The following is a 25,242-nucleotide window of genomic DNA, read 5'->3' on the forward strand; positions in this document are numbered from 1 at the left end:
AATTTCTGGAACTTAAATTGTTAAATATTTTAATACACTCACTTGTCATTGCTAAGCTCGATTATTGCAATTCCTTATTATTAAATATCACTCAAAAGGAAAAGAAATGTTTACAGATAATCCAAAATACCGCTGTTAAAATCATCCACAACAGAAAAAAATATGATCACATAACTCCCTTCTTGATTGATTCACATTGACTCCCCATTAATCACCGTATAACCTATAAAATCCTGCTTCTAGTAATTAAAACATTGTCCACTAACGAACCACAATTTATAAACCGAATGCTTATTCCATATAACATATCACGTTCTCTCCGTTCCACAGCTCAAAGGCTGTTGGCGGTTCCCTCTTTAAAAGTTATTGGTACTAGACATCATGACATATATTCGGTGATGGCCCCTCAGACCTGGAATACTCTGCCACAACATATAAGAGAAGAAAAGGACCTTAATCGATTTAAAAACAACCTGAAAACTTTTCTTTTTAGATACGCTTTTAATCTTTAACTGACATACTCACAGCGCAGCAAACACCATTTATAAAAATAAAAAAATTTCTTTATCTTTCCTCATGTTCCTTCCACTCATGGCTCTTTCTTATCTCTTTTTTAAAAAACATTAACTTCGTAACTTTCTCCCTTTTTCCTTATGTATTAGTTTGTCTGTATGTTTGTCCGTCTAATCCATTTTAAACAGTTCGTTGAATTGAATGTTTATTTTATATTTTATTTTAACTCGCTTAGTAAATTATAGATAAGTGATTTATCAAATCTATATAAACTTCCTTCAAACTTGACTTGTCGAGCACAAGTGACAGCAATGAGAAAGACTACTTTCCAAGTGAGATACTTCAGATGAGCCTTATCAATTGGTTCAAATGCAGACTTCATGAGTTGAGAAAGGACAACATTGAGGTCCCAAACCACAGGAGGCGGTTTGAGAGGAGGTTTGACATTGAAAAGTCCTTTCATGAATCTGGAAACCACCGGATGAGCAGAGAGGGGTTTCCCTTCAATAGGCTGACGGAAAGCCGCAATTGCACTGAGATGGACTCGTATAAATGTAGACTTGAGGCCAGAATCGGATAAGTGCAAAAGATAGTCCAAAACAGAAGATAAGGAGGAATGCTGAGGCTCCTTATCATGAGAAAAACACCATGTAGAAAATCTAGTCCACTTTTGGTGATAGCATTGTCTAGTGGTAGGCTTCCTAGAAGCTTCTAAAACATCTCTTACAGATTGAGAAAACTGAAGAGGAGTTATGTTGAGCGGTACCAAGCTGTCAGGTGTAGAGACTACAGGTTGGGATGAAGCAGAGATCCTTGACTCTGTGTAAGCAGAGAAGGAAAAACTGGTAGAAGGTATGGCTCCCTCCTGCTAAGTTGAAGTAGAAGGGAGTACCATGGCTGTCTCGGCCACCGAGGAGCGATTAGAATCATGGTGGCATGATCGTTCTTCAACTTGACCAGAGTCTTGAGAATGAGCAAATGGAGGAAATGGGTAGAGGAAAAGATTTGTCCATTCCAGAAGAAAAGCATCTGCCTCGAAGCGGTGAGGAGAGTATATCCTGGAGCAGAACTGAGGCAGTTTGTAGTTGTGGGGAGCTGCAAAGAGGTCTATCTGAGGCGTTCCCCACTGCGAGAAAATGTGATGAAGAGGGGAGGAATGGAGAGTCCATTTGTGAGGTTGCAGGAGACGACTCAAGTTGTCCGCCAAGCAATTCTGTGCCCCTTGAATGTAGACAGCTCTGAGGAAGGTGTTGTGACGGATTGCCCAGTCCCAAACTTCCAGAGCTTCTTGACAAAGGGAGGCAGAACCCTTCCCTCCTTGTTTGTTGACATAATACATATCGACTTGGTTGTCCGTCTGAACGAGGACTACTGTGTCGTGAAGGAGATGTTGAAAAGCTTGGAGAGCTTTGAGGATCGCTCTGAGTTCCAACTGATTGATATGACACTGACGATCCATACTGGTCCAGAGGCCTTGAGTACGGAGACCATCGAGATGAGCGCCCCAAGCGTAAGTGGAAGAGTCTGTCGTTTGAAAAAGCAAGCCTCTGGAATGATTGGAAGAGAGCATCCACCAATGGAGAGACTTCTTCAAAGAAGGAGTGACTGATGTGTCGAGAAAGAGGATAGCAAGCCTGCGTCCACTGAGATGCCAGGGTCCATTGAGGAATTCTGAGTTGAAGTCTGGCAAAAGGAGTCACGTGTACTGTGGAGGCCATGTGACCCAGAAGCACCATCATTGTCTCGCAGAGATGGAAGAGCGGGAAGACACAGTGCGACAGAGTTGAAGAAGAGCATCCAGGCGTTGTTGTGGAAGGAATGCTCTGAGTTGGACAGTGTCCAGAACAGCTCCAATGAACTGTAGATGCTGAGAGGGCTGAAGTTGAGATTTAGGAAAGTTGATTTCGAATCCCAAGCTTTGTAGGAACTAGGTAGTCCGTTGGGTCGCTACAATAACCCCTTGAGATGTGGAATCTTTGATAAGCCAGTCGTCGAGATAGGGAAATACCTGAAGATCATGATTCCGTAGAGCTGCTGCTACCACTACCAGGCACTTGGTGAACACTCTGGGAGATGAGGCCAGACTGAAGGGAAGAATTCTGTATTGGTAATGCAGATTCCCCACCCGAAATCTGAGGTATTGACGGGAGGCCGGATGGATGGGAATATGAGTGTAGGCCTCCTTGAGATCCAGAGTATAACCAGTCGTTCTGCTCGAGAAGGGGATAAAGAGATGCCAGGGACAACATTCAAAATTTTTCTTTGACTAGAAATCTGTTGAGAGCCCTGAGATCCAGAATGGGTCGCAGATCGCCCGTCTTCCTCAGAACAAGGAAGTAACAGGAGTAAAACCCCCTGTTCTGCTGTTCCAAGAGAACTGGTTCGATGGCATGGAGACGAAACAGAGCTTGAGCTTCCTGAAGAAGAAGGGCGGTCTGGGATGGATTGGAGGAAGCTCTGGTGGAAGCTTTGGTGGAATCTGAGAGAAATGAAGAGAGTATCCTTCCCTGATGATGGAAAGTACCCAGGTCGGATGTTATTAGTATCCATCTGTTGTAAAAATGATGGAGATGACCTCCAATAGGGGGAAAAGAAGACAGAGACAGACGGTGGAGGTTATGCTCTGGAGTAAACAGTCAAAAAGGCTGAGAAGCCTTAGGTGCAGCAGAAGGTTGGGATTTCTGTTGCTTCTGAGATGGCTGTTTTTTCAGAGGAGGGCAAGTGTTAGAAGCCGGCTTTGGAGCAAAACGCCTTTGATAGATGACAGCAGGGCGTGCAGGCTTAGCAGGAGCTGGCTTAGGTTTAGGTCTGACAATGGAAGCAAACGATTTTTCACGATTAGACAATTTTTTAGTGGCTGCCTCGATGGACTCGTCAAAGAGGTCATTGCCCTGATAAGGAATGTTAGCCATTCGATCTTGAAGGTTAGGGTCCATGTCAATGGTACGAAGCCATGCAAGACGATGCATAGCCACAAAGCAGGCAGCCACTCGGGCAGATAACTCAAAGGCATCGTAAATTGATTGCAGGAGATGGAGACGTAGCTGAGAAAAAGAAGCAATGACTTCTTGAAACTCAAAATGCATGTGATTGTCCATATAAGTCAAAAACTTCAGCAGACGAGAAAGAAGAAATTCAAAATAAGTAATGAAATAAAAATTATAATTAAGAACTCTAGAGGATATCATAGCATTCTGGTAGATGTGACGTCCAAATTTGTCCATAGTTTTCCCCTCCCTTCCAGGAAGGACTGTGGCATAGACCTTGGAAGGATGGGATCTCTTCAAGGAAGATTCAACTAGATGAGATAACTGTGAGTTGTCAAATCCCTTGCGATGCACCGTTTTATACCTCGAGTCCAATTTTCCAGCAACTGCTGGGATGGAAAAGGGGGTCTCCATGCATCGAGCAAAAGTTTGGTCCAAAAGCTTGTGAAGTGGAAGCTTGAGACACTCTGCCAGAGGTTGAGGAAGACGCATGACTTTGAGATATTCCTTAGAATATTTAGAGCCAGTGTTCAATTGTACATCGAAATCCACAGCCATCTGTCGGATGAAAGATGAAAAAGATAACTGATCCGGCGATGCCTTGTCTCGAGAAGGACTCAAAGACATCGAGGCAGCATATGTCGAAGAAGAAGCTTTGGCATGGAAGAAAGTCTCGTAGGAACCTGGTGACTTGGACGAGGCAATCGAGACCGGAATATCCTCGAGGTCCAGCATCAGAGACCTCGAATGAGGAGTCGGTGGTCTGGTCGAGGTTGGAGTAGAGCGAGGCTTCGAGGAAGATGGTATATCCTGCAAAGAACGATGCCTGGAAGAATGCCTTGATGAAGGCCTCGAACGATGGTGAGAACTGTGTCTAGAACCAGATCTCGAGGATCGAGGAGATTTTACCTCGGAGACGGGAGCAGCCGATGCCAATGTATGAATAGGACTAGAGGCTGTAGATTGAAGCTCCAGAGGCTTGGGGAGGAACCTCGATGCACTCACAAAGACTCTGCTCCTTGCTGAGTATGAGGAATCCTGTCGATGCACTCGCAAAGAATCTACTCCTTGCCTTTCGTGCTTAGGTGGCAGACCAGACACTCACAGAGACTCTGCTCCCTGCAAAGAGTGTGACTCCGACTGGGACATAGGAAGCAGCTCGACCTCGCGGGAGTCTGCTGAATGCCCAGGCAGGATAATAGGAAGCAGTTTAGGACCCATAATAGTAAGGTACTGAAGCTGGAAAGAAGCCGGTAAGGTGGGAGCCGCGTATGATACCGGACCACCTGCCTTGGCTTGAGGTTCCTTCGAGGCAGTGTGAGTGTGCTTCGACTTAGTAGCCTTAGACCAGGGGTGCCCACACTTTTTGGACTTGCGAGCTACTTTTAAAATGACCAAGTCAAAATGATCTACTAACAATAAAATTTTAAAAAAACCACAACGCACACTGTACGCATAGAATTGTTAATTATCATTCCTATTCCGGGGTTTTTTTCAAAGAGGTCAAAGCAATGACTCTATGCACTGTCACCTCAGTAACAACCATACAAAAATAGACAAATACCCACCCCCTCCCTTTTTACTAAACTACGATAGCAGTTTTTAGCGCAGGGAGCTGCGCTGAATGCCCAGCGCTGCTCTCGACGCTCATAGGCTCCCTGCGCTAAAAACCTCTATTGCGGTTTAGTAAAAGGGGACCATATTGCAAAATATAGACAGCAGATATAAATTCATAGAAACATAGAAGATGACGGCAGAAAAGGGCTACAGCCCATCAAGTCTGCCCACTCTGCTTACCCACCCCCTGTCTATGCCCTAATGACCCAATTTCCTTATCTTGACCCTCGTAGGGATCCCACATGGGTATCCCATTTATTCTTAAAGTCTGGCACGCTGTCTGCCTCGATTACCTGCACTGGAAGCTTGTTCCAATGATCAACCACTCTCTCTGTGAAGAAATACTTTCTGGTGTCGCCATGAAATTTTCCTCCCCTGAGTTTGAGCGGGTGCCTTCTTGTGGCCGAGGGTCCCTTGAGAAAGAAAATATCATCTTCCACTTTGACACGTCCCGTGAGGTACTTAAATGTTTCGATCACGTCTCCCCTCTCCCTATGTTCCTCGAGAGTGTAGAGCTGCAATTTGTTCAGTCTCTCTTCGTACGAGAGACCCTTGAGCCCCGAGATCATCCTGGTGGCTGTCCGCTGAACCGATTCAATTCTGCGCACATCTTTACTGTAATGTGGCCTCCAGAATTGCACACAGTACTCCAGATGAGGTCTCACCATGACCCTGTACAACGGCATTATGACTTCAGGCTTTCGGCTGACGAAACTTCTATTGATACAACCCAATATCTGCCTTGCCTTAGATGAAGCCTTCTCCACTTGATTGGCAGTTTTCATGTCTGCACTGATGATTACTCCTAAATCTCGTTCTGCTGAAGTCCTAGTTAAAGTTTCTCCATTCAAGAAGTACGTCCTGCATGGATTTCCGCTTCCGAGGTGCATGACCTTACATTTCTTAGCATTGAAGCCTAGCTGCCAGGTTGAGGACCAACTTTCCAATGTAAGCAGGTCCTGCGCCATATAATTCTGTAAACTGCATTCACTTACTATATTACATAGTTTGGCGTCATCGGCGAATAGTGTTATTTTACCTTGAAGCCCTGGAGTCAGATCCCCTATGAATATGTTGAAAAGGAGTGGACCCAGTACCGAGCCCTGCGGCACTCCACTGGTCACCTCCAATGTTTTAGAGAGGGTACCATTAACCACCACCCTCTGAAGTCTGCCACTCAACCAATCATTGACCCATGCAATTAGTGTCTCTCCTATCCCCATCGATTCCATCTTGCTTAGCAGCCTGCGGTGTGGGACACTGTCAAAAGCTTTACTGAAGTCCAGGTACACGACATCCAAAGACTCTCCCAAGTCCAACTTTCTTGTTACCCAGTCAAAGAAGCTGATGAGATTGGATTGGCAGGACCTACCCTTGGTGAATTCATGCTGACTGGGATCCCGAAGATTCCCTTCATTCAAGATCGTGTCCAATTTGCTTTTAATTAGTGTTTCCATGAGTTTGCACACTATTGATGTGAGACTCACCGGTCTATAATTCGCAGCCTCTGCCCTGCAACCCTTTTTATGCAGAGGAACGACATTAGCTAATTTCCAGTCCAGGGGAACTTTCCCCTTACTTAGGGAGAGATTGAATAGCTCAGCCAACGGTTTCGCCAGGACATCGCTCAATTCTCTGAGCACTCTTGGGTGCAAATTGTCTGGTCCCATGGCTTTGTTCACCTTGAGTCTTGCCAGTTCACTGTAAACTTCACCTGGTGTGAACTCAAAATTCTGAAACGGGTCTTCTGTGCTTTGTGTTGCCTTCAACTGCGGACCGTGTCCCGGTGCCTCACAGGTGAAGACTGAGCAGAAGTATTCATTCAGTAGTTCGGCTTTATCGGAATCTGCTTCCACGTAACTTCCGTCCGGTCTTCTAAGGCGTACTATCCCGCCTGTGTTCCTTTTTCTGTCACTAATATACCTGAAGAAGGATTTGTCCCCCTTGTTAATGTTTTTTGCCAGAATTTCTTCCACTCGAAGTTTTGCCTCCCTAACTGCCATTTGATCCTATATTCTACTTTTGCCTCTCTTTTCTCCATGAGCTTGTAGGAGAGAAACGCTTTTTTCTTTTCCTTAATGAGGTGCGAAATCTACGCGGTGAACCATTGGGGTTTATTGTTTCTTTGTCGTATAGAAGGGTATAGATAGAGGATTACTATACAGGTCCTGGACCTGATGGGCCGCCGTGTGTGCGGACTTCTGGACCTCTGGCCTGACCCAACAGAGGCACTGCTTGTGTTCTTATGTTATGTTCTCCCGATGCCGACGAAGAGCCCGGGCTGAAAGGTGGCACGACGAGGGCAGGAGTCCGTAGGGTGATCGACCCGACTGCACTGCGTGCACTTCTTAAACCCGGTTAGAGGCTGGGACATAAGGTATGGAATGAGGGCCATGGCACATTCGAGGCCGAGCGGCCACAGAAGAACCAGGATCCCCAAGTCGCGTAAGAAGTGAAAAACAAAAACAAAAAAATTTTATTTTTATTTTATTTTTATTTTTTTTGAAAAGGCAATAAAACAATAAAGATGCAAAGCACAACGACTTCCGACTCGAAAACAAGAAAAGAAGCTGCGGTGCAATAAAGGCACTTAGGATCGCAGAGAAGAGAGACAGGACTTTCTGGCTCCACAGAAAACTAAGAACTAAAGACCACGTTGAGGAGACGCGCCCTCTAGCTGAGTGGGAAGGCACACGCATGCGCGGTGCAGCACTAGCAAACTTGAGATCTTCAATCAAGTTTGCTTGAAAAGCTGTCCCTGACGGGGCTCCATGGATGACGTCACCCACATGTCAAGAATATGCTGCCTGCTTGTCCTAGGATAACTGAACATATGATAGTAGAATGGAAAATTAAATAAGATAATGCATCAAACAAGCCAAGTGATACAGTGGTGTGCAAAAGTCCCGCAAGTGCAGCTCTTGTCCATGTGAGCCAGAAAAATCCTAAAGTAAAGCACACATCAGTGCTGTTCTTCTGAGCCTTTCAAAGGAAAAATTATGTTCTTACCTGTTAATTTTCTTTCCTTTAGATGCAGCAGATGAATCCAGAGACTAGTGGGATAGGACACATCTACCAGCAGGCGGAGATAGATAAACTGATTAACAGGAGGTCCTATTGGCTGGCACTCCTCCTGATTCTCCAGTATCGCTCCTTGCCCAAGCATCCGGAATTAGTAATATACTTAGCATGTAAGAAAAAAAACTTCTTTCCCATCAGAAAATGCAAAGGTAGCAACACAGAAGACCACGAACAACCACAATTAAACTACTGAAACTCACGAAACAGAAACCAGAAATGGGTGGGGCTCTGGATTCATCTGCTGCGTCTAAAGGAAAGAAAATTAACAGGTAAGAACATAATTTTTCCTTCCTTAGCAACAGCAGCAGATGAATCCAGAGACTAGTGGGATGTAGCAAAGCAATCCTAAATCTGGGCGGGAAGTTAACCCCATCTCCACAACGAGCGGAGCAACATCAGGCTCAGCATGCGCTGACACATGCAACCAGGATTGCATAGAAAAGGAATGATCAAAAGAGCAATTAGCCTCAAGACATATCTCCCCAAACATAAAACCTTCGAGGCTCAGCCGAAGAAGCAGCCATAGCTCCCGCTAAATGAGCAGCCAGATCTGTCATCAAAGGTTGTTTCACTGGAACTCAGGAAGGGAGCTAATGGTGAGAAGCCTCCCAGAAAGGAAAAGCCACCCAAGGGAAGTATCAGCCACAGGGGAAGACGTCTGTATGGCCCGGATAAGCGAAGAAAGAATCTGCATCACAGAACCCTCACACGTCACCCATGACTGTGCAAAAGCGAGGTCGTAACACCAAAGTAGGTCGAAGCCATAGGTCGATCAGACCCGATGAAATCCATCCAGAGAACCCAGGAAGCTCACAGCTCGGCCGACGAAAGACTCAGAGCCGCACCGTAAGGACTAAGAACTGCGCCCCGAAAGTGAGCATGAGATGGCACATCCATCCAATCATCAGCCAGGGAAAAATACTGACAAAGGAGAAAGAAGCAACCCTGCTACCCCCTCTGACTGGCCCTTCCTTCGCCTGCGGAAGAAGGCAGGAAACATTGAATATCAAGACAAGGCCAGGATATTTCACCCTTATACAGAGAGAAGGATGCAGAAGAATGCAGTACCACTACCAAATAGTATAGTGAAAGTTCTGAAAGGCATACACAGCATTGCACATTGAAACCTACAATAGATGGTCATGCTCAGAGTATGTGGCGAGAAAGTCCATCCAAACACATTTCCTGCCCCATAAAATGATCCGCTAAAAGAAGAGGAAAATGAGATTCCACCCATTGAAGTAGAACCACAATATCACTCGGCAACTGCCACAGCCGTAGAGAACAACCACCATTCTAATCCTGACCGAAAACACCGTCAGCAGCATTCTGAAAAAATGATCTGAAACTCTGAAAACGGTAGCTTGATCAGGAGGCAGAGTAGCAGAAAGAACAAGTACCGAGGCGCTTCTTAAGACCAGACTCCATGAGCTGAGGCATGAAGGCATTGAGCCCCTGAACCCGACAGCCTTGGCTGTTCGGCGACAGCGAGCAAGGCCAGCAAAGACCATGGCATGCCCTTGAAAAGAGTAATCTCGCCGAGCCACCAAATTATACTGAGTGACGCTGGAGGAGCTGATGAAATAACACAACTAGGTCCCAGAGAAAGCAGGAACCACCGGAATAAAAGCGACTGCCGAAGCGGTCCAATGCGAAAGTAAGCCAAAGACCCCAGTGGAGGCAGCCCCATGTAGCCCAGGACTTGAACCGAAGTCCATACGGTTGGTCTCAGTGACTGAAGAAGAAGGCAAACAGGATACCGAAACCCATTGTCCTAGTTTCTGGGAAGAAACACATCGCTCTCCAAGAACAATAAGAACAGCAGCCCGATATCCAAATAAGCAGCACAGGAGAAAAGAGCGCCATGCAAACGTGAGGAGCCACATCCAAAGAACTGAAGAAAAGAAATCACTCTCGAGGTGTACGGCACCTGACCCGGCCGGAAGATGCCCAAATCAAGCAGTCAGCCAAGAAAGAAAGGAGGTGATGCTCCAGTTCGTGCCACAACGCCACCACTGCCCACCCGATCCAAAAGGTTCGGGAAGCCCTGGCCAGGCGAAATGGCAAGGGCCAAAACTGAAAGCACTGCTCAAAGAGAAGCAAGCGAACCTAGGGCAGATTTGATGTCCATAGCGAACATGGAAATATTCTCCCAGTGACACGCCAGAAAAGAGAAACTAAGCCAGCACAATGAGATCCAGCCCCCAGGCTGACCAAATTCCCTCGTCCTGGGCACCAGGACGTAAGAGGAAGAACCTCCCCGTAGTTCCGGAAGGACTGACAGAACTGCCCCAAGGAACAGTAACCTATAAAAAGGGAAGCGCAATACATAGAGACCCCAAGAACGAACCAAAAGCGGATGAGGATGCAAAGAGGCAAGCATCCTGAAAATGTCCAAAGCCCCCTGACTGGATATCATAGCGTGTTCCCCCACATGAGAAAGCCCAAAGAGTCAGTGGAAGAAGCCAAGATCCCTTCAGAATGAAGAGCAGAAGGTCAGGAAACGGCTGGACAAAAAAGCAATGTTACTTACCGTAACAGTTGTTATCCAGGGACAGCAGGCAGCTATTCTCACTAGTGGGTGATGTCATCCGACAGAGCCCCGACACGGACATCTTGAAAGCATGTCTTGCTTGAAGAAACTTAGAAGTTTCGAGATGCCCGCACCGCGCATGCGCCAGTGCCTTCCCGCCCGATGTACCGGGCGTGTCTCCTCAGTTCAGGTAGCTAGCAGAGAAGCCAACCCAGGGGAGGTGGGTGGGACGTGAGAATAGCTGCCTGCTGTCCCTGGATAACAATTGTTACGGTAAGTAACATTGCTTTATCCCAGGACAAGCAGGCAGGTATTCTCACTAGTGGGTGACCTCCAAGCTAACCCCAATGGGATGGTGGGAGAGTTGGCAATTTCAAGAAAATAAATTTTGTAACACTGTTTGGCCAAACTGTCCATCCCGTCTGGAAAAAGTGTCCAGACAATAATGAGAGGTGAATGTATGAACCGAGGACCAAGTGGCAGCCTTACAAATCTCCTCAATCGGTGTCGATCTGAGGAAGGCTACAGAGGCTGCCATTGCTCTGACCTTATGGGCTGTGACCTTACAGGGAAGGGATAATCCAGCCTGGGCATAGCAGGAAGAGATGCAAGCCGCCATCCAGTTAGAGATGGTGCGCTTCGATACAGGTCGTCCCAACTTGTTTGGATCAAAGGAGACGAAAAGTTGAGGAGCAGTTCTGTGAGGCTTTGTGCGATCCAAGTAGAAAGCTAAAGCACGTTTACAGTCCAGAGTGTGCAAAGCAGCTTCCCCAGGATGAGAATGAGGCTTTGGAAAGAACACTGGAAGCACGATGGATTGGTTGATGTGAAATTCAGAGACCACTTTAGGCAGGAATTTCGGATGAGTACGAAGAACCACCTTGTCATGATGGAATACAGTGAACGGTGGATCCGCCACTAGGGCCTGAAGCTCACTGACGCGGCGAGCAGACGTGAGAGCCACCAGAAAAACCACCTTCCAGGTGAGATACTTAAGTGGAGCCTTGTTGAGAGGTTCAAACGGAGGCTTCATGAGATGAGACAAGACAACATTGAGATCCCAAACCACAGGAGGAGGTTTGATAGGAGGGTTGACATGGAAAAGCCCTTTCATAAATCTGGAAACCACAGGATGAGCAGACAAAGTTTTCCCCTGTAGAGGCTGATGGAAAGCCGCAATAGCACTCAGGTGGACTCGTATGGAGGTAGACTTGAGACCAGACTGAGATAGGTGTAGAAGGTAGTCCAATACAGAAGAAAGGGAAGCTCGCTGAGGTTCCGTGGCATTGGAAATACACCAGGAAGAGAATCTAGTCCATTTTTGGGAGTAGCATTGTCGAGTAGCAGGCTTCCTGGAAGCCTCCAAGACCTCCCTCACTGCTTGAGAAAACTGGTGAGGAGTTATGTTGAAAGGAACCAAGCTGTCAGGTGGAGGGACTGCAGATTGGGATGAAGTAGTGAACCTTGATGTTGAGTGAGTAGTGAAGGAAACACTGGAAGAAGTATGGGCTCCCTGCTGCTGAGTTGAAGTAGAAGGGAGAACCAAGGTTGTCTGGGCCACCGAGGAGCTATGGAGTGCGGAAGAACTCCTCCTGCGATGCAGTATGCCCAGGACTACGATTATCAGGAGCCGCCCTAGCACCCTGTTGGCGTGGAGGTGTGATGGGCTCCAAAGGTGGCATCTCAGGAAGGGAAGCCCCCCTGGAGGATTCCGCCGCCCTCCGCCGATCCCCCTCGTCGAGTAGAGAGATTGAACGACGAGGAGGAGGGGGAGGGGGCGGACCGCCCTCTGAAACCGGGGTCGGAAGCTCACCGTGAATGTTGGCGATAAGCCGGGGTCCCATAGTGCGCATAAGCTCGACAAACTGAGCTTCTAGCAGGGAACGAAGCGAAGCCGATATGGAGGGATCCGCACCGAAAGGGGGTCCTCCAGTATGGTCTTCGCGTTCCTTCGTGGCCAAGTGCTTCTGCTTGTTAGCTTTAGGCACTTTGATGACCACCGGAGGAACAGTGGAAGGCGGTACCTGAACCGAGGAGACGGAAGCAGGCGCCGATGCTGAACACGATGCTGAAGCCGGTGTGAACGATGCGGGCTTCACGATGCTCGATGCAGGAGTCGTCGATGCAGGTTTCGAACGGACCGGCGAAACCTCAACAGCCGCAGTAGCAGAGATGTCCTTGGCAGTCTCCATCTTGAACATCGACTCCCAGAGCAAGCAGCGCCGCTTAAACGAGCGCGCAGTGAACGTGGAACAAGGCCGGCACGATTTCGGAACGTGTTCCGGACCAAGACACTGAAGGCAGCGTCGGTGTGGGTCCGTCAGCGAAATCGCACGCTGGCACTTGCTGCACTTTTTAAAACCGGTGATTGGTCGGGACATAGGCCGGAAAATCGACGCTGCAAGGTCGAAGCCGCTAGGCCGCAGCCACGAGGCCGGCACGGCCGAACCGCCGGAAGAAATAATTTTAAGTTGTTTTTTTTTGTTTTTTTTTTAGAAAAATAAAGTAAAATTGAAATAAAATCAAAGAAAGAAACAGAAACGCGGGTAATTAGAAGGCAAAAACTGAATTTCAGTCAGCGCAGAATGAAGTACAAACTTCTCAGCTCCGCGGAAAGAAAAGAACTGAGGAGACACGCCCGGTACATCGGGCGGGAAGGCACTGGCGCATGCGCGGTGCGGGCATCTCGAAACTTCTAAGTTTCTTCAAGCAAGACATGCTTTCAAGATGTCCGTGTCGGGGCTCTGTCGGATGACATCACCCACTAGTGAGAATACCTGCCAAATTAGTATTATCATGAGTTTGTTGATGCTTATTTTTATTTTTTTTTTCGTATTGTTTTTTGTAATGCAGAACAAAAATTCACAGCCAACTCAGCGAAGTCTGAAAACCCAGACACATCGGCCCATTGAAAATGACAGCCCGGGAAACACTGCGGCCCTGCCTACAGCAAAGGGGATTGGCCCGCTGAAAACAACTGCCTCGAGAAACGCTGCGGCACTGCCGTCAGCGAAGAAGTTGGGCCCGCTGAAAATTTCAGCCACAGAAAACGCTGTGGCTCTGCCAACAGCTAAGGAGCTCGGTCCTGCCGCAAGTCCGGCCTCAGAAAACGCTGCGGCCCTGCCGACAGCAAAAGAGCTCATTCCCGCTGAAAAGTACAGCCGCGGGAAACATAAAGACCCAGCCGATAGCAGAATAAAAGAAGTGCACACTGTCCGAGCGCGGGAAATATGGCAGGCATGCAACGGCTTGCAAAACACAAAACCGGAGCCCGCCAAAAAACATAATCACACACTGGAAATACCAAACATTAGTACGGCCCGAACTGAAACCTAACTGCACAAAACACAAAATAACAGATGCAGTACTCACAGGACGCCGAACCTGCATTGCAAACACCGACAGACAAAGCCACTCTCAAGCTGTTGAATAGTGCCGGTTGAAGCCGGTGAGAGCCGGTTTGCAGCACAAACAGGCCAGAATAGAAGAACTGAGGTCTCTTTTCTTTTCTTTTTTTTTTTTTTTTTTAAGTTTTATTTGTTAAACAATGATGGGAAAGAAGAAAAAAACGGAGACCCAGTCAGACCCTCAATCAATGGAGGGAGGGTGAGGCAGGGACCTGGGGGGGCCCAGGTGTAACCCCTAAAGCCGGCACCGTTCAGCCGGACACCCCTGTCTCACTGAAGAGAAAATCTCAACAGGAGAAATAGCACTGCCAGCTCACTGAAGAGAAACCTCAACAGGAGAAACAGAATGGCAGTCTCACTGAAGAGAAACCTCAACAGGAGAAAATAAAGTTCCAGTCAAAGCCAGAATCCAGGAGCTAGTTGAATAGCGACTTTCCCCTGCTGGGAGATAGATCATACTGGAGAATCAGGAGGAGTGCCAGCCAATAGGACCTCCTGTTAATCAGTTTATCTATCTCCGCCTGCTGGTAGATGTGTCCTATCCCACTAGTCTCTGGATTCATCTGCTGCTGTTGCTAAGGAATTGCTTTTAAAATGTATTGCCCACTTAACAGGCTTATATTTAAATGCAGAAAACAGGCACTAACATGTGCTCTCTTTTGCTCAGACTCGCATCAATTTGTTTCAGTACCAGAGCTTAAAAGCTTTCTTTCACTTCCAAAACAAATGAAAACCAGCAGATTTTAAAGAGAAATCACAAGAAATCCTCTCTTTAAACCCCCGTGAATGCCAGCTCTGAGCTGGCATTATTTTTCCAGCAGTAAGAGCAGGGTTTGTTTGTAGACTGTTCTCTGAGCATTGAGAGGACACAGCAAATGACCTCATTAACATCTGTTTGACTACATTTAAATAGAACTTTCGGCCATCTCTAGTACACGTTGTTTCCTACGTTAAAGCCCTCTGAGCATATTAATGCCAGCATTAGTACTGCGCTAGTCGGCTCTAATGCCAGTGTTACATTGTGAACATAAACCCCTTATAAGGGGTTACAGTAGCATCTAATCATTTTTTAATATAAAATGTGTTAACATATAGACCATTCTATAGGGGTCACAAACTATGATCAGCTCTATATGTAAAAAAAACAAAAAAACATGTTACACTCAACTAGCTGCCATTTTTTTTTAAGGAATAGCTTTCATTTTATTAGTTTGCAGACATTAAAAAAAAAAACCAAAAAAACATAGCACCACAGAATGGTTCTTTTCCACCTATACTTCATTACCTGGTGCAGTCCCACTGTCACCCTGCTGCAGTGCTCCTGTTGCTGGTTGTGCGTTGTTTGGATTTACTCCAGATGCTGGGGAGGGAGAAGGACTTGCCCCACCGCCCAGGAGCATGCAGGATGGCGGAGGAGGCTGCCCGCGTTTCAGTAATACTTTGTGGTCCTGCTGGCAACGAAATCGCGGCGGCACTTCCCGAGGCATGTAGCGGGCGGCGCTTGGCGGTTGTCCGTTCGACACTGCCACCCGTTTGGCATTGCTGCCACCATTGACTGGCGGCAATGGAGAGCTGCCAATTGGGCTGGCGGCCGTTGGGTGGCTTAAACTTGGTTTCGTCACTTCGGGCACTAGGAAGCAAGGAGAGGAAGAAATAAGATCACAATCATTCCCAACTGCCTCATGTTGTACATACGTATTTAAAATACCTCTATTACAACATGATGTCTAGAATACAATTAACACTACTTGACTTCTTAAATAGCAAAAATGGTGCCATTTACTCATTTATCTTCAAACCAAAAACTACATTTATTACTCAAAGATTTATTCCATTTAACATTTATTCCAATTATGAACAATAACAGCAGGTTTTGCAGCAATGGGGTGACAGAGGTGGGGGGGGGGGTTTGCTCATCAATTTGCTCTGAAAAAATTGTTCAATATATGATGTGTGTGTTGAGAGTTGCAGTGCAGAGAGTACAGTAATTTGATCTGTGTTATGGGCAGAACAAGCTACATCTACCTTAGCATCCAGGTAAACCGCATAATCAGAATGTCTAATGGAGGTAGAAAATGGAGATGTTTCTCAAAACAGCAAATAAAAATTTCCAATAATATGCAACACATTCAAGTAAAATTATTTTCTGCACTAATTCTAAGCTCAACACCATAGTCAAAAAGATTGTTCAGTCATTTATGCAGAACAAGAAAACATAGCCAACTTGGAAAGCACAGCTACTTACTGTTAACTGGTGTTATACGGGGACAGCAAGCAGATATTCTTACTTGTGGGTGACGTCATCCACGGAGCCCCAGAACAGACAGTATGAAAAATGTACTGTCACTTTAAGTTTTAAGAAACTTTGCAACTGCCTGCATCGCACATGAGCGAGTGCCTTCCCGCCAGACGTAGGCTCGTTGTACCTCAGTTCCGTAAGCAAGCTAAGAAGCCAACCAGGGGAGGCGGGTGGGATGTGGGAATATATGCCTGCTGTCCCTGGATAATACCTGTTACGGTAAGTAACTATGCTTTATCCTAGGACAAGCAGATAGTATATTCTCACATATAGGAATCCCTAGTTTACTACAGAGGGATGGAGGGAGATCAAAGGAGATGAACTGTTGAGGAGATGATCTCTGTGACTTAGTAAGTTGTAAGTAATATGCCAAGGCTCGTTTAGTCTATACTTCTCCCTCCGTATTCGCGGTTTCCGGGTCTGCGGATTCGCGATTTTTCAGATGCTGACTCCACCCCCCAAAATTACATCATCACTAAGGTTCTTTTTCCTTTTACTGAACCAATAAAAAAAGTTTATCACTTACCATTCACTCTGAAAATCACTGCTTCCAAGCTTTCTCCCACAAATTCGCTGCTTCCATGCTTTCCAGTGTGCACTGAGAAAAATGCTGCTTCCCAGCATCCATAGTGAGAAAGGCTTCTTCCCAGCATGCTTGCATAATCCAAGCCCAGAAATCGCTGCTTGCCTAATCCAAGCCCAGAAATCACTGCTTGCCTCTCCTTCAGGAACAGATCCCACCATAGCTACAAAGCGCAAGAGTTCAAGTGGTATCGATAGTGTTCCCAAAAGGGGAAAAAAAGTGAAAACCTTACAAGAAAAGGTAGAATTACTGAATATGCTTCAGAGACTAAAGTCATCCTCCGCTGTTGCTCGACATTATGGCATAAATTAGTCAACTGTTAGGTACATAAAAAAGAATGAAAAACAAATCCGTGAAGCTGTTGCGGCAGCGGCACCAGCAGCTGCGAAGACATTACATGTTGTGTGCGATGCCAATCTCTCCCGTACAGAAGCTGCAACATTTCTGTGGGTGCAGGATTGCTACAAAAAGAGAATCCCCCTAGACTCTGTGATGATAAGAGCAAAGGCTAAGTCTATATATGACTACTTGAAGAACATAGAAGGTGAAATGTCGCAATCTACCGACCTTCTAGCCAGTAAAAGGTGGTTTGATAAATTCCATCATAGGTATGGCCTGCGAAATGTGAAAGTGACAGCCGAAAACATAAGTTCCAGCTGCCTGTTTACTGGATGAACAACAAGAAGGCTTGGACAACCAGAGCTCTGTTCCTAGAGTGGTTTCATCATTATTTTGTGCCAGAAGTAAGAAAATACCTGGCCAATAAAGGAATTGAATTTCAGGTTCTGTTGGTATTGGACAATGCCCCTGGCCACCCAGACACACCTGAGTTCCACATTGAGGGTGTTGAGATCGTCTACTTGCCCCCCAACACAACATCTATCATCTAGCCTCTCGACCAGGCGGTAATAAGGACCTTCAAAGCACACTATACATGGTATTCATTAGAGAGGATTGTCCATGCTATGGATGAAGGCCCCAAAGTTGATAACATCATGAAAAATTGGAATTCACTATTGCGGATGCCATAAATATTATTGAAAGAGCGGTGAAAGCTGTCAAGCCAGAATCAGTGAACTTGTGCTGGAAGAATCTTGGGCCTGAATGTGTAAAAAGGGATAACACTATCAATAGAGCAAGGCCAAGAAATTATGGAAAACATCATTGATTTAGCAAAGCAGGTAGGTGGGGAAGGCTGTGAAGATATGGATATGGAGGATAGTCAAGACTTAATAGACACCAGAGAAAATGAACTAACGGTAGATGATCTCATTGACCTGACTGCTCCTGAAGGAGAGGCAATACCAGATGAAGAGGAGGAAGGAGGATTAAAAGAAGTGCTAGAAGACAAGTTTACACTGGATAATATTTCAGAGGGTATACGCAGGCTCAATGGTGCGATTGATTTTTTTCTATGACATCGACCCATCCATGGTACGTGCGTTAAAAAGGTGAGGGAGTTAGCAGAAGCAGCGATTTCTACATACAAAAATATATACAAAGAGATGATGAAGCAGAAGACCCAGACAGTCAGTGCCTCTCCATCCACTGCCTCACAATCCACTTGTTCCACCCATGAGGAGGCATCCCCTTTGTCTCTTCATCTTCCTCCTACTGAAGACCTACTTCCACTGCATGAGGAGGCCCCTGGTGCTCACTTATCCTCTTCTTCGTCTCCTCCTCCTGTAATACTTGTATAGGACAATGAGGATGAAGACACTGCCTGAGTATTGTTTAGTACTGTGCAATAGTACAGTACAATACAATAGTACAATAGTACAGTACAGTACAATACAGGTATTCCAGTATTGAACTTTCAATACTTTATTGAACTCTCAGTATTGAACTTTTTGTTTGCCAAGTTTCAAGTTTATTAGGTGTCTTGATTAATCGCTTAATCAAACTTCTAAGCGATGTACACATTAAAATTTACATTTGTTATGTGACAATACAATACATACGAATACTTAAAAAGGACTAAATTACACTCAATTTAACATATTCTTAACATTAGGTAAGGAGGGATGAAATACAATTCAGTAAAGTAAAGAAGAGACATTAAGGGAAAATACAAGAGGGTAACAGATAAAAAATATAATAAAGTGAAGTGGAGTAGTAAGATAATAAAATTAGTTTGCAAAGGCATCTTTAAAAAGAAAAGTTTTTAAGTTACTTTTAAATTTTCCAAATTCCTTCTCCTCCCTTAAAGAAATAGGGAGGGCATTCCAAGTCTATGGTGCAGTACATGAAAAAATAAATTGTCGTCTTGTGTTTATAATTTTCAGCGAAGGAATAGACAATAAGTTTTGTTCGTTAGATCTTAAAATTCTCCTTGCAGAATATGGAATTAATAACTTGAATAAAAAAGTGGGGGTCATATTATATAGGGTTTTGAAGGTGATTATACAAAGTTTATAAGTTATTCTGTGAATAACTGGAAGCCAGTGAGCATTTTTTAGAAGTGGTGTTACATGGTCAAATTTTCTGGATTTGGTTATTAGTTTAATTGATGCATTTTGTATAATTTGAAGACATTTTATTTCATGTAAAGCAATTCCTTTAAATAGAGAATTGCAATAGTCGATTTTAGACATCACCAAAGAGTGAATCAGGATGTTAAGTAATTTGGGACATAGAAATTTAGAAATAGAGCAAATTTTACGTAACCTGTAAAAGGTAGTTTTCATGATGTTACTAATATGGTCGTGAAAATTAAGTTTATTATCGAAAATTACCCCTAAAATTTTAATATTTTTGACTGATTGTAGGGGGACGTTTTGAATAGAGATAGGAGTAACAAGAGGGAAACTATCCTTCCGTGGAAAAAGCATGACATTAGTTTTTTTTATATTAAGTGCCAATCTGTTTTTATCCAGCCAATGATAAATTTGGTCGTTTTTCATTAATAGCCGAGATTTCAATTATATTATTATTACTTAGAGGATGCAGTAGCTGAATGTCGTCAGCATAGGCAAAAACATGAAAGCCTACAGATTGGCATAATGTCATTAGTGGTGCAAAAAAAATATTGAAAAGTAAGGGTGAAAGAATAGATCCTTGGGGGACCCCATGTGCAATCTGTGAAGGTTTGGAGGAAGATTCCTTGAAAAGAACTGTGGTTGTGCGATCACAGAAATAAAATGTAAACCAAGCAAGAACTTCATCTGTAACCCCAATAGATTGGAGTCTGCTAAGAAGAAGTTGATGATCAATCGTATCAAATACTGCTGAAAGATCAATAGAAATTAACAGCACCGATTGATGATGATCTAAGAAATATTGAATAGAAGTTGTCATGCCAATCAGGGAGTGTTCCGTGCTATGGTGCTGTCTAAAACCAGTTTGATTCGGATGTAACACGTTAGTTTTTTCTACAAACTCTGAAATTTGGTTGAAAACAATTTTTTCTATTAATTTTGCTAAAAAGGGGATGTTAGATAGAATACGACTGTACAGTACACTATATTGTATTGAACTTTTTGTTTGCACTGAGAATATAATTGTACATGTATTGTTGTATAATAAAAATTTGAGAATTTCAATAGTAGTAATAGTAGCTTATTTCAAAAACTGTGAATAACAGTTAAAAAGTTATTCGTGGTTTTTCCATATTCGCCCCTATGGTCCACCCGCATCCACCATGAATATGGAGGGAAAAGTGTACAATATGAAGAGCTGTTTCTCCAGGGTGAGAATAAAGCTTTGGAAAGAAAACTGGAAGCATAATCGATTGATTCAGATGAACTTCTGTGACTACTTTCGTCAAGAATTTAGGTTGGGTGCAGAGAACTACCGTATTTTCACGCATATAACGCGCGCGTTATACGTGTTTTTACAAACCGTGCATAACCTTGCGCGGTATACGCGTGAGTGCGTTGTACAAAAGTTTTTTTTACATAGTCCTCCCCCCCTCCGACGTCCGATTCACCCCCCGCAGGACTGCTCGCACCCCCACGGGGGGGGGGGGGGCATCAGGCTTTCAGGGTGGGGACATGACTTCAAGGGGGAGAGGAGAGTCGGGGCGGGTGAAAGGAGAGTCGGGGTGGCCAGAGGAGAGTCAGGGCGGGCGAAAGGAGAGTCGGGCAGCACGCGCGGTATACGGGTGTGTGCGGTATATAAAAATTTCTTTACATAAATTTGTGTTTCCCGCGCACTATACCCGTGTGCGCGTTTTACACGGGTGCGCGTTATCTACGTGAAAATACGGTACTTTATCATGATGGAAAACTAAAACGTGGGTCCGACACCAATGTTTGAAGTTCATTCACTCGACGTGCAGAAGTGATGGAGATTAAAAATACCACTTTCCAAGTGAGATATTTAAGATGAGTAGACGACATTGGAAACAAAAGGATGAGCAGTCAGAGATTTACTGTTGACTGGCACATGGAAAGCGCTGATAGCACTAATAGCACTAAGGTGAACTCTTGACTGAAGTTGTTTTAAGACCTGAATTGGATAAATGGAGAAGGTGATCAAACACCCAAGATATAGAGGAGGATAAAACATCTTGATAAAAAGTACACCACGTTAAAAATCATGTCCACTTCTGTTGGTAGTACTGCTGTGTAGATGGTTTTCTGGATGCATCTAAAATGAATCTGAAAGGATCAGAAAGATCAGCATCTGCTGAGGTCATCGAGAGAGGTACCAAGCTGTCAGGTGGAACAACTGTACATTGGGATATAAAAGAGACCCTTGATTCTGCGTGAAAAAGGATGAAAAGATCTGCAGGGGTACTGATATTGAGATGAAGTAGAAGGGAGAACCATAGTTGTGTGGGCCACTGAGGAGCTTTGAGGATCATGGTGGATGACTGTCGCTTGAGCTTGACTACCGTTTTGAGGGGAATTGGTCGAAACGTATAAAGGAATTTGTTAGTCCATTCCAGGAGAAAGGCATCTGCCTCTAGGCCACAGGTGTCAAAGTCGGTCCTCGAGGGCCAGAATCCAGTCGGGTTTTCAGGATTTCCCCAATGAATCTGCATGAGATCTATTTGCATGCACTGCTTTCAATGCATATTCATTGGGGAAATCCAGAAAACCCGACTGAATTCCGGCCCTCGAGGAGGGACTTTGACACCCCTGCTCTAGGCAATGATGAGAGTATTGTCTGGAATAGAATTGAGGTAGTTTGTGATTGTGAGAGGACGCAAATAGGTCTATCTGAGGAGTCACCCAAAGTCAAAATACATGATGCAAAATTGCGGAGTTCAGCATCCACTAGAGTGGTCAAAGAAATCTGCGGAGTTTGTTGGTGAGAGTATTTTGCGCTCCTTGAGCATAAACCTTTTAGAAATATGTTTTGAGCAATTGTCCAGTTCCAAAACTTCTCGGCCTCTTGACAGTGTCAGAGAACCTGTACCTCCTTGCTAGTTTATGTAATACATTGCAACTTGATTGCCCATGCATACTAGAAGGTCTTGAATGGATATACTGTTTTAAAAAGTCTTCAGAGCATTATGAATCGCTACGAGTTCCAAGAGGTTGATATGGAGCTTCTGTTCCTGAGCAGACCAGTGACCTTGTATGCGACGACCATCCAGGTGAGCTCCCCAAGCATACTTGCATGAGTCTGTGGTCAGAACTTTCTGATGTGGAGGGATTTGAAACAGCAGCTCTTTGGAAAGATTTGAGGAATACATCCATTACTGAAGAGCTTGATTAAGCAATGACGTGACTGTAATTTTCTGTGAGAATGGATCAAGAACTTGAGACCTTTGAGATGCCAGAGATCACTGAGATATCCTGAGATGAAATATCACGAAGAGGGTAACGTGGACTGTAGCCACCATGTGATCCAATTATTTGTCAGGCTGAGATGACAGACTTGATTGCAAAGTTGAATCAAATTGTCCTGTCTTTGTTGAGGCAGGAAAGAAATGTTACTTACCGTAACAGTTCTTATCCAGGGACAGAAGGCAACTATTCTCACTAGTGGGTGACGTCATCCAAATGAGCCCCGATGCGGACATCTCACAAGCATACTTGCTTGTAGAAACTTTTAGAAGTTTCAAGTTGCCCACACCGCCCATGCGCGAGTGCCTTCCCGCCCGATGCACCGGGCGTGTCTCCTCAGTTCAGATAGCTAGCAGAGAAGCCAACCCAGGGGAGGTGGGTGGGATGTGAGAATAGCTGCCTGCTGTCCCTGGATAACAACTGTTACGGTAAGTAACATTGATTTATCCCAGGACAAGCAGGCAGGTAGTCTCACTAGTGGGTGACCTCCAAGCTAACCACAATGGGATGGTGGGATAGTTGGCAACTTAGGAGAATAAATTTTGCAACACTGTTTGGCCAAACTGTCCATCCCGTCTGGAGAAGGTATCCAGACAATAGTGTGAGTGAAGGTATGAACCGAGGACCAAGTGGCAGCTTTACAAATCTCCTCAATCGGTGTCGATCTGAGGAAAGCTACAGAGGCTGCCATTGCTCTGACCTTATGGGCTGTGACTTTACTGTGAAGGGGTAATCCAGCCTGGGCATAGCAAAAAGAGATACAAGCCGCCATCCAGTTGGAGATGGTGCGCTTAGAGATAGGGCGTCCCAACTTGTTCGGATCAAAGGAGATGAAAAGTTGAGGAGCAGTTCTGTGAGACTTGGTGCGTTCCAGGTAGAAAGCCAAAGCACGCTTACAGTCCAGAGTGTGAAGAGCTGATTCTCCAGGATGAGAATGTGGCTTCAGAAAAAACACAGGAAGAACAATGGATTGATTCAGATGAAATTCCGAGACCACCTTGGGGAGGAATTTAGGATGAGTGCGAAGGACCACCTTGTCATGATGAAACACTGTAAAGGGCGGATCCGCAACCAATGCTTGAAGTTCACTCACTTGACGGGCAGAAGTGAGGCCAATGAGAAGCACCACTTTCCAAGTGAGAAATTTCAGAGGAGCCTTATTAAGAGGTTCAAATGGAGGCTTCATAAGTTGAGAAAGAACAACATTGAGGTCCCAAACCACTGGAGGCGGTTTGAGGGGAGGATTGACATGGAAAAGTCCTTTCATGAATCTGGAAACCACAGGATGTGCAGAAAGCACAGTTACTTACCGTAACAGGTGTTATCCAGGACAGCAGGCATATATTCTCACATGTGGGTGACGTCATCTACGGAGCCCCGATGCGGACAGCTTTTTCAAGCAAACTTGATTGAAGATTTAAGTTTGCTCTGCTGCTCCACGCATGCGTGCCTTCCTGCTCCACTAGAGGGCGCATCCCCTCCTCCACTAGAGGGCGCATCCCCTCCTCGTGGTCTCCAGTTCACCTAACCAGCAAAGAAGCCAACCTCGGGGAGGCGGGCGGGTTGTGAGAATATATGCCTGCTGTCCCTGGATAACACCTGTTACGGTAAGTAACTGTGCTTTATCCCAGGACAAGCAGGCATGATATTCTCACATGTGGGTGACCTCCAAGCTAACTGAAAAGGGATGGAGGGAAGTTGGCAATTTAAGCAAATAGATTACGCAATACCGATTGGCCAAAACGGCCATCGCTCCTGGACAATGTATCCAGACAGTAGTGGGAGGTGAAAGTATGAACCGAAGACCACGTGGCAGCCTTGCAGATTTCCTCAATGGGTGTGGACCGGAGGAAAGCTACGGAGGCTGCCATCGCTCGGACCTTATGTACCGTTACTCGACCATGCAGCGCAAGACCAGCCTGAGCGTAGCAAAAAGAAATACAAGCAGCTAACCAGTTGGACAAGGTGCGCTTGGAAACTGGGCGACCCAACCGATTAGGGTCGAAGGACAAAAACAATTGTGGAACTGTCCGATGAGACTGAGTGCGTTGGAGGTAAAAGGCCAACGCTCTCTTACAGTCAAGCGTGTGGAGCGCCATCTCTCCGGGGTGAGAGTGGGGCTTGGGAAAAAATACTGGCAAAACGATGGACTGGTTGAGATGAAAATCAGACACCACTTTATGCAAGAACTTAGGGTGAGTGTGGAGAACCACCTTGTCATGATGGAATACAGTGAAAGGTGGGTCCGCCACCAGAGCCTGTAGATCACTAACCCGCCGAGCGGAAGTGAGTGCAAGCAGGAAGATCACCTTCCAAGTGAGGAATTTCAGATGGCATTTGTCTAACGGCTCAAATGGAAGTTTCATGAGTTGATCCAGGACCACATTAAGGTCCCAAACCACCGGGGGAGGTTTGAGAGGGGGGTGGACATTCAAAAGACCTTTCATGAAATGAGAAACTAAGGGATGGAGTGAAAGGACTTTC

At 45.4% G+C, this 25,242-nt stretch overlaps 1 protein-coding gene across 2 annotated transcripts in view; it reads right to left on the reverse strand.

Annotated features, from left to right (window-relative positions):
- TNRC6B (trinucleotide repeat containing adaptor 6B) overlaps window positions 1–25,242 on the reverse strand; it is a 712,161-nt gene that overhangs the window by 460,069 nt on the left and 226,850 nt on the right. Inside the window, exon 6 of one of the 2 annotated variants that reach the window (XM_033929420.1) lies at window positions 15,424–15,768. In XM_033929420.1, coding sequence (XP_033785311.1) covers window positions 15,424–15,768 — 345 coding nt within the window. Of the gene's footprint in view, window positions 1–15,423; window positions 15,769–25,242 lie in introns of those variants that run through there. The other variant, XM_033929419.1, reaches the window with a different exon arrangement.

The sequence above is a fragment of the Geotrypetes seraphini genome, chromosome 2 (genome assembly GCF_902459505.1).
Source record: "Geotrypetes seraphini chromosome 2, aGeoSer1.1, whole genome shotgun sequence".
Classification (NCBI taxonomy): Eukaryota; Metazoa; Chordata; class Amphibia; order Gymnophiona; family Dermophiidae; genus Geotrypetes; species Geotrypetes seraphini.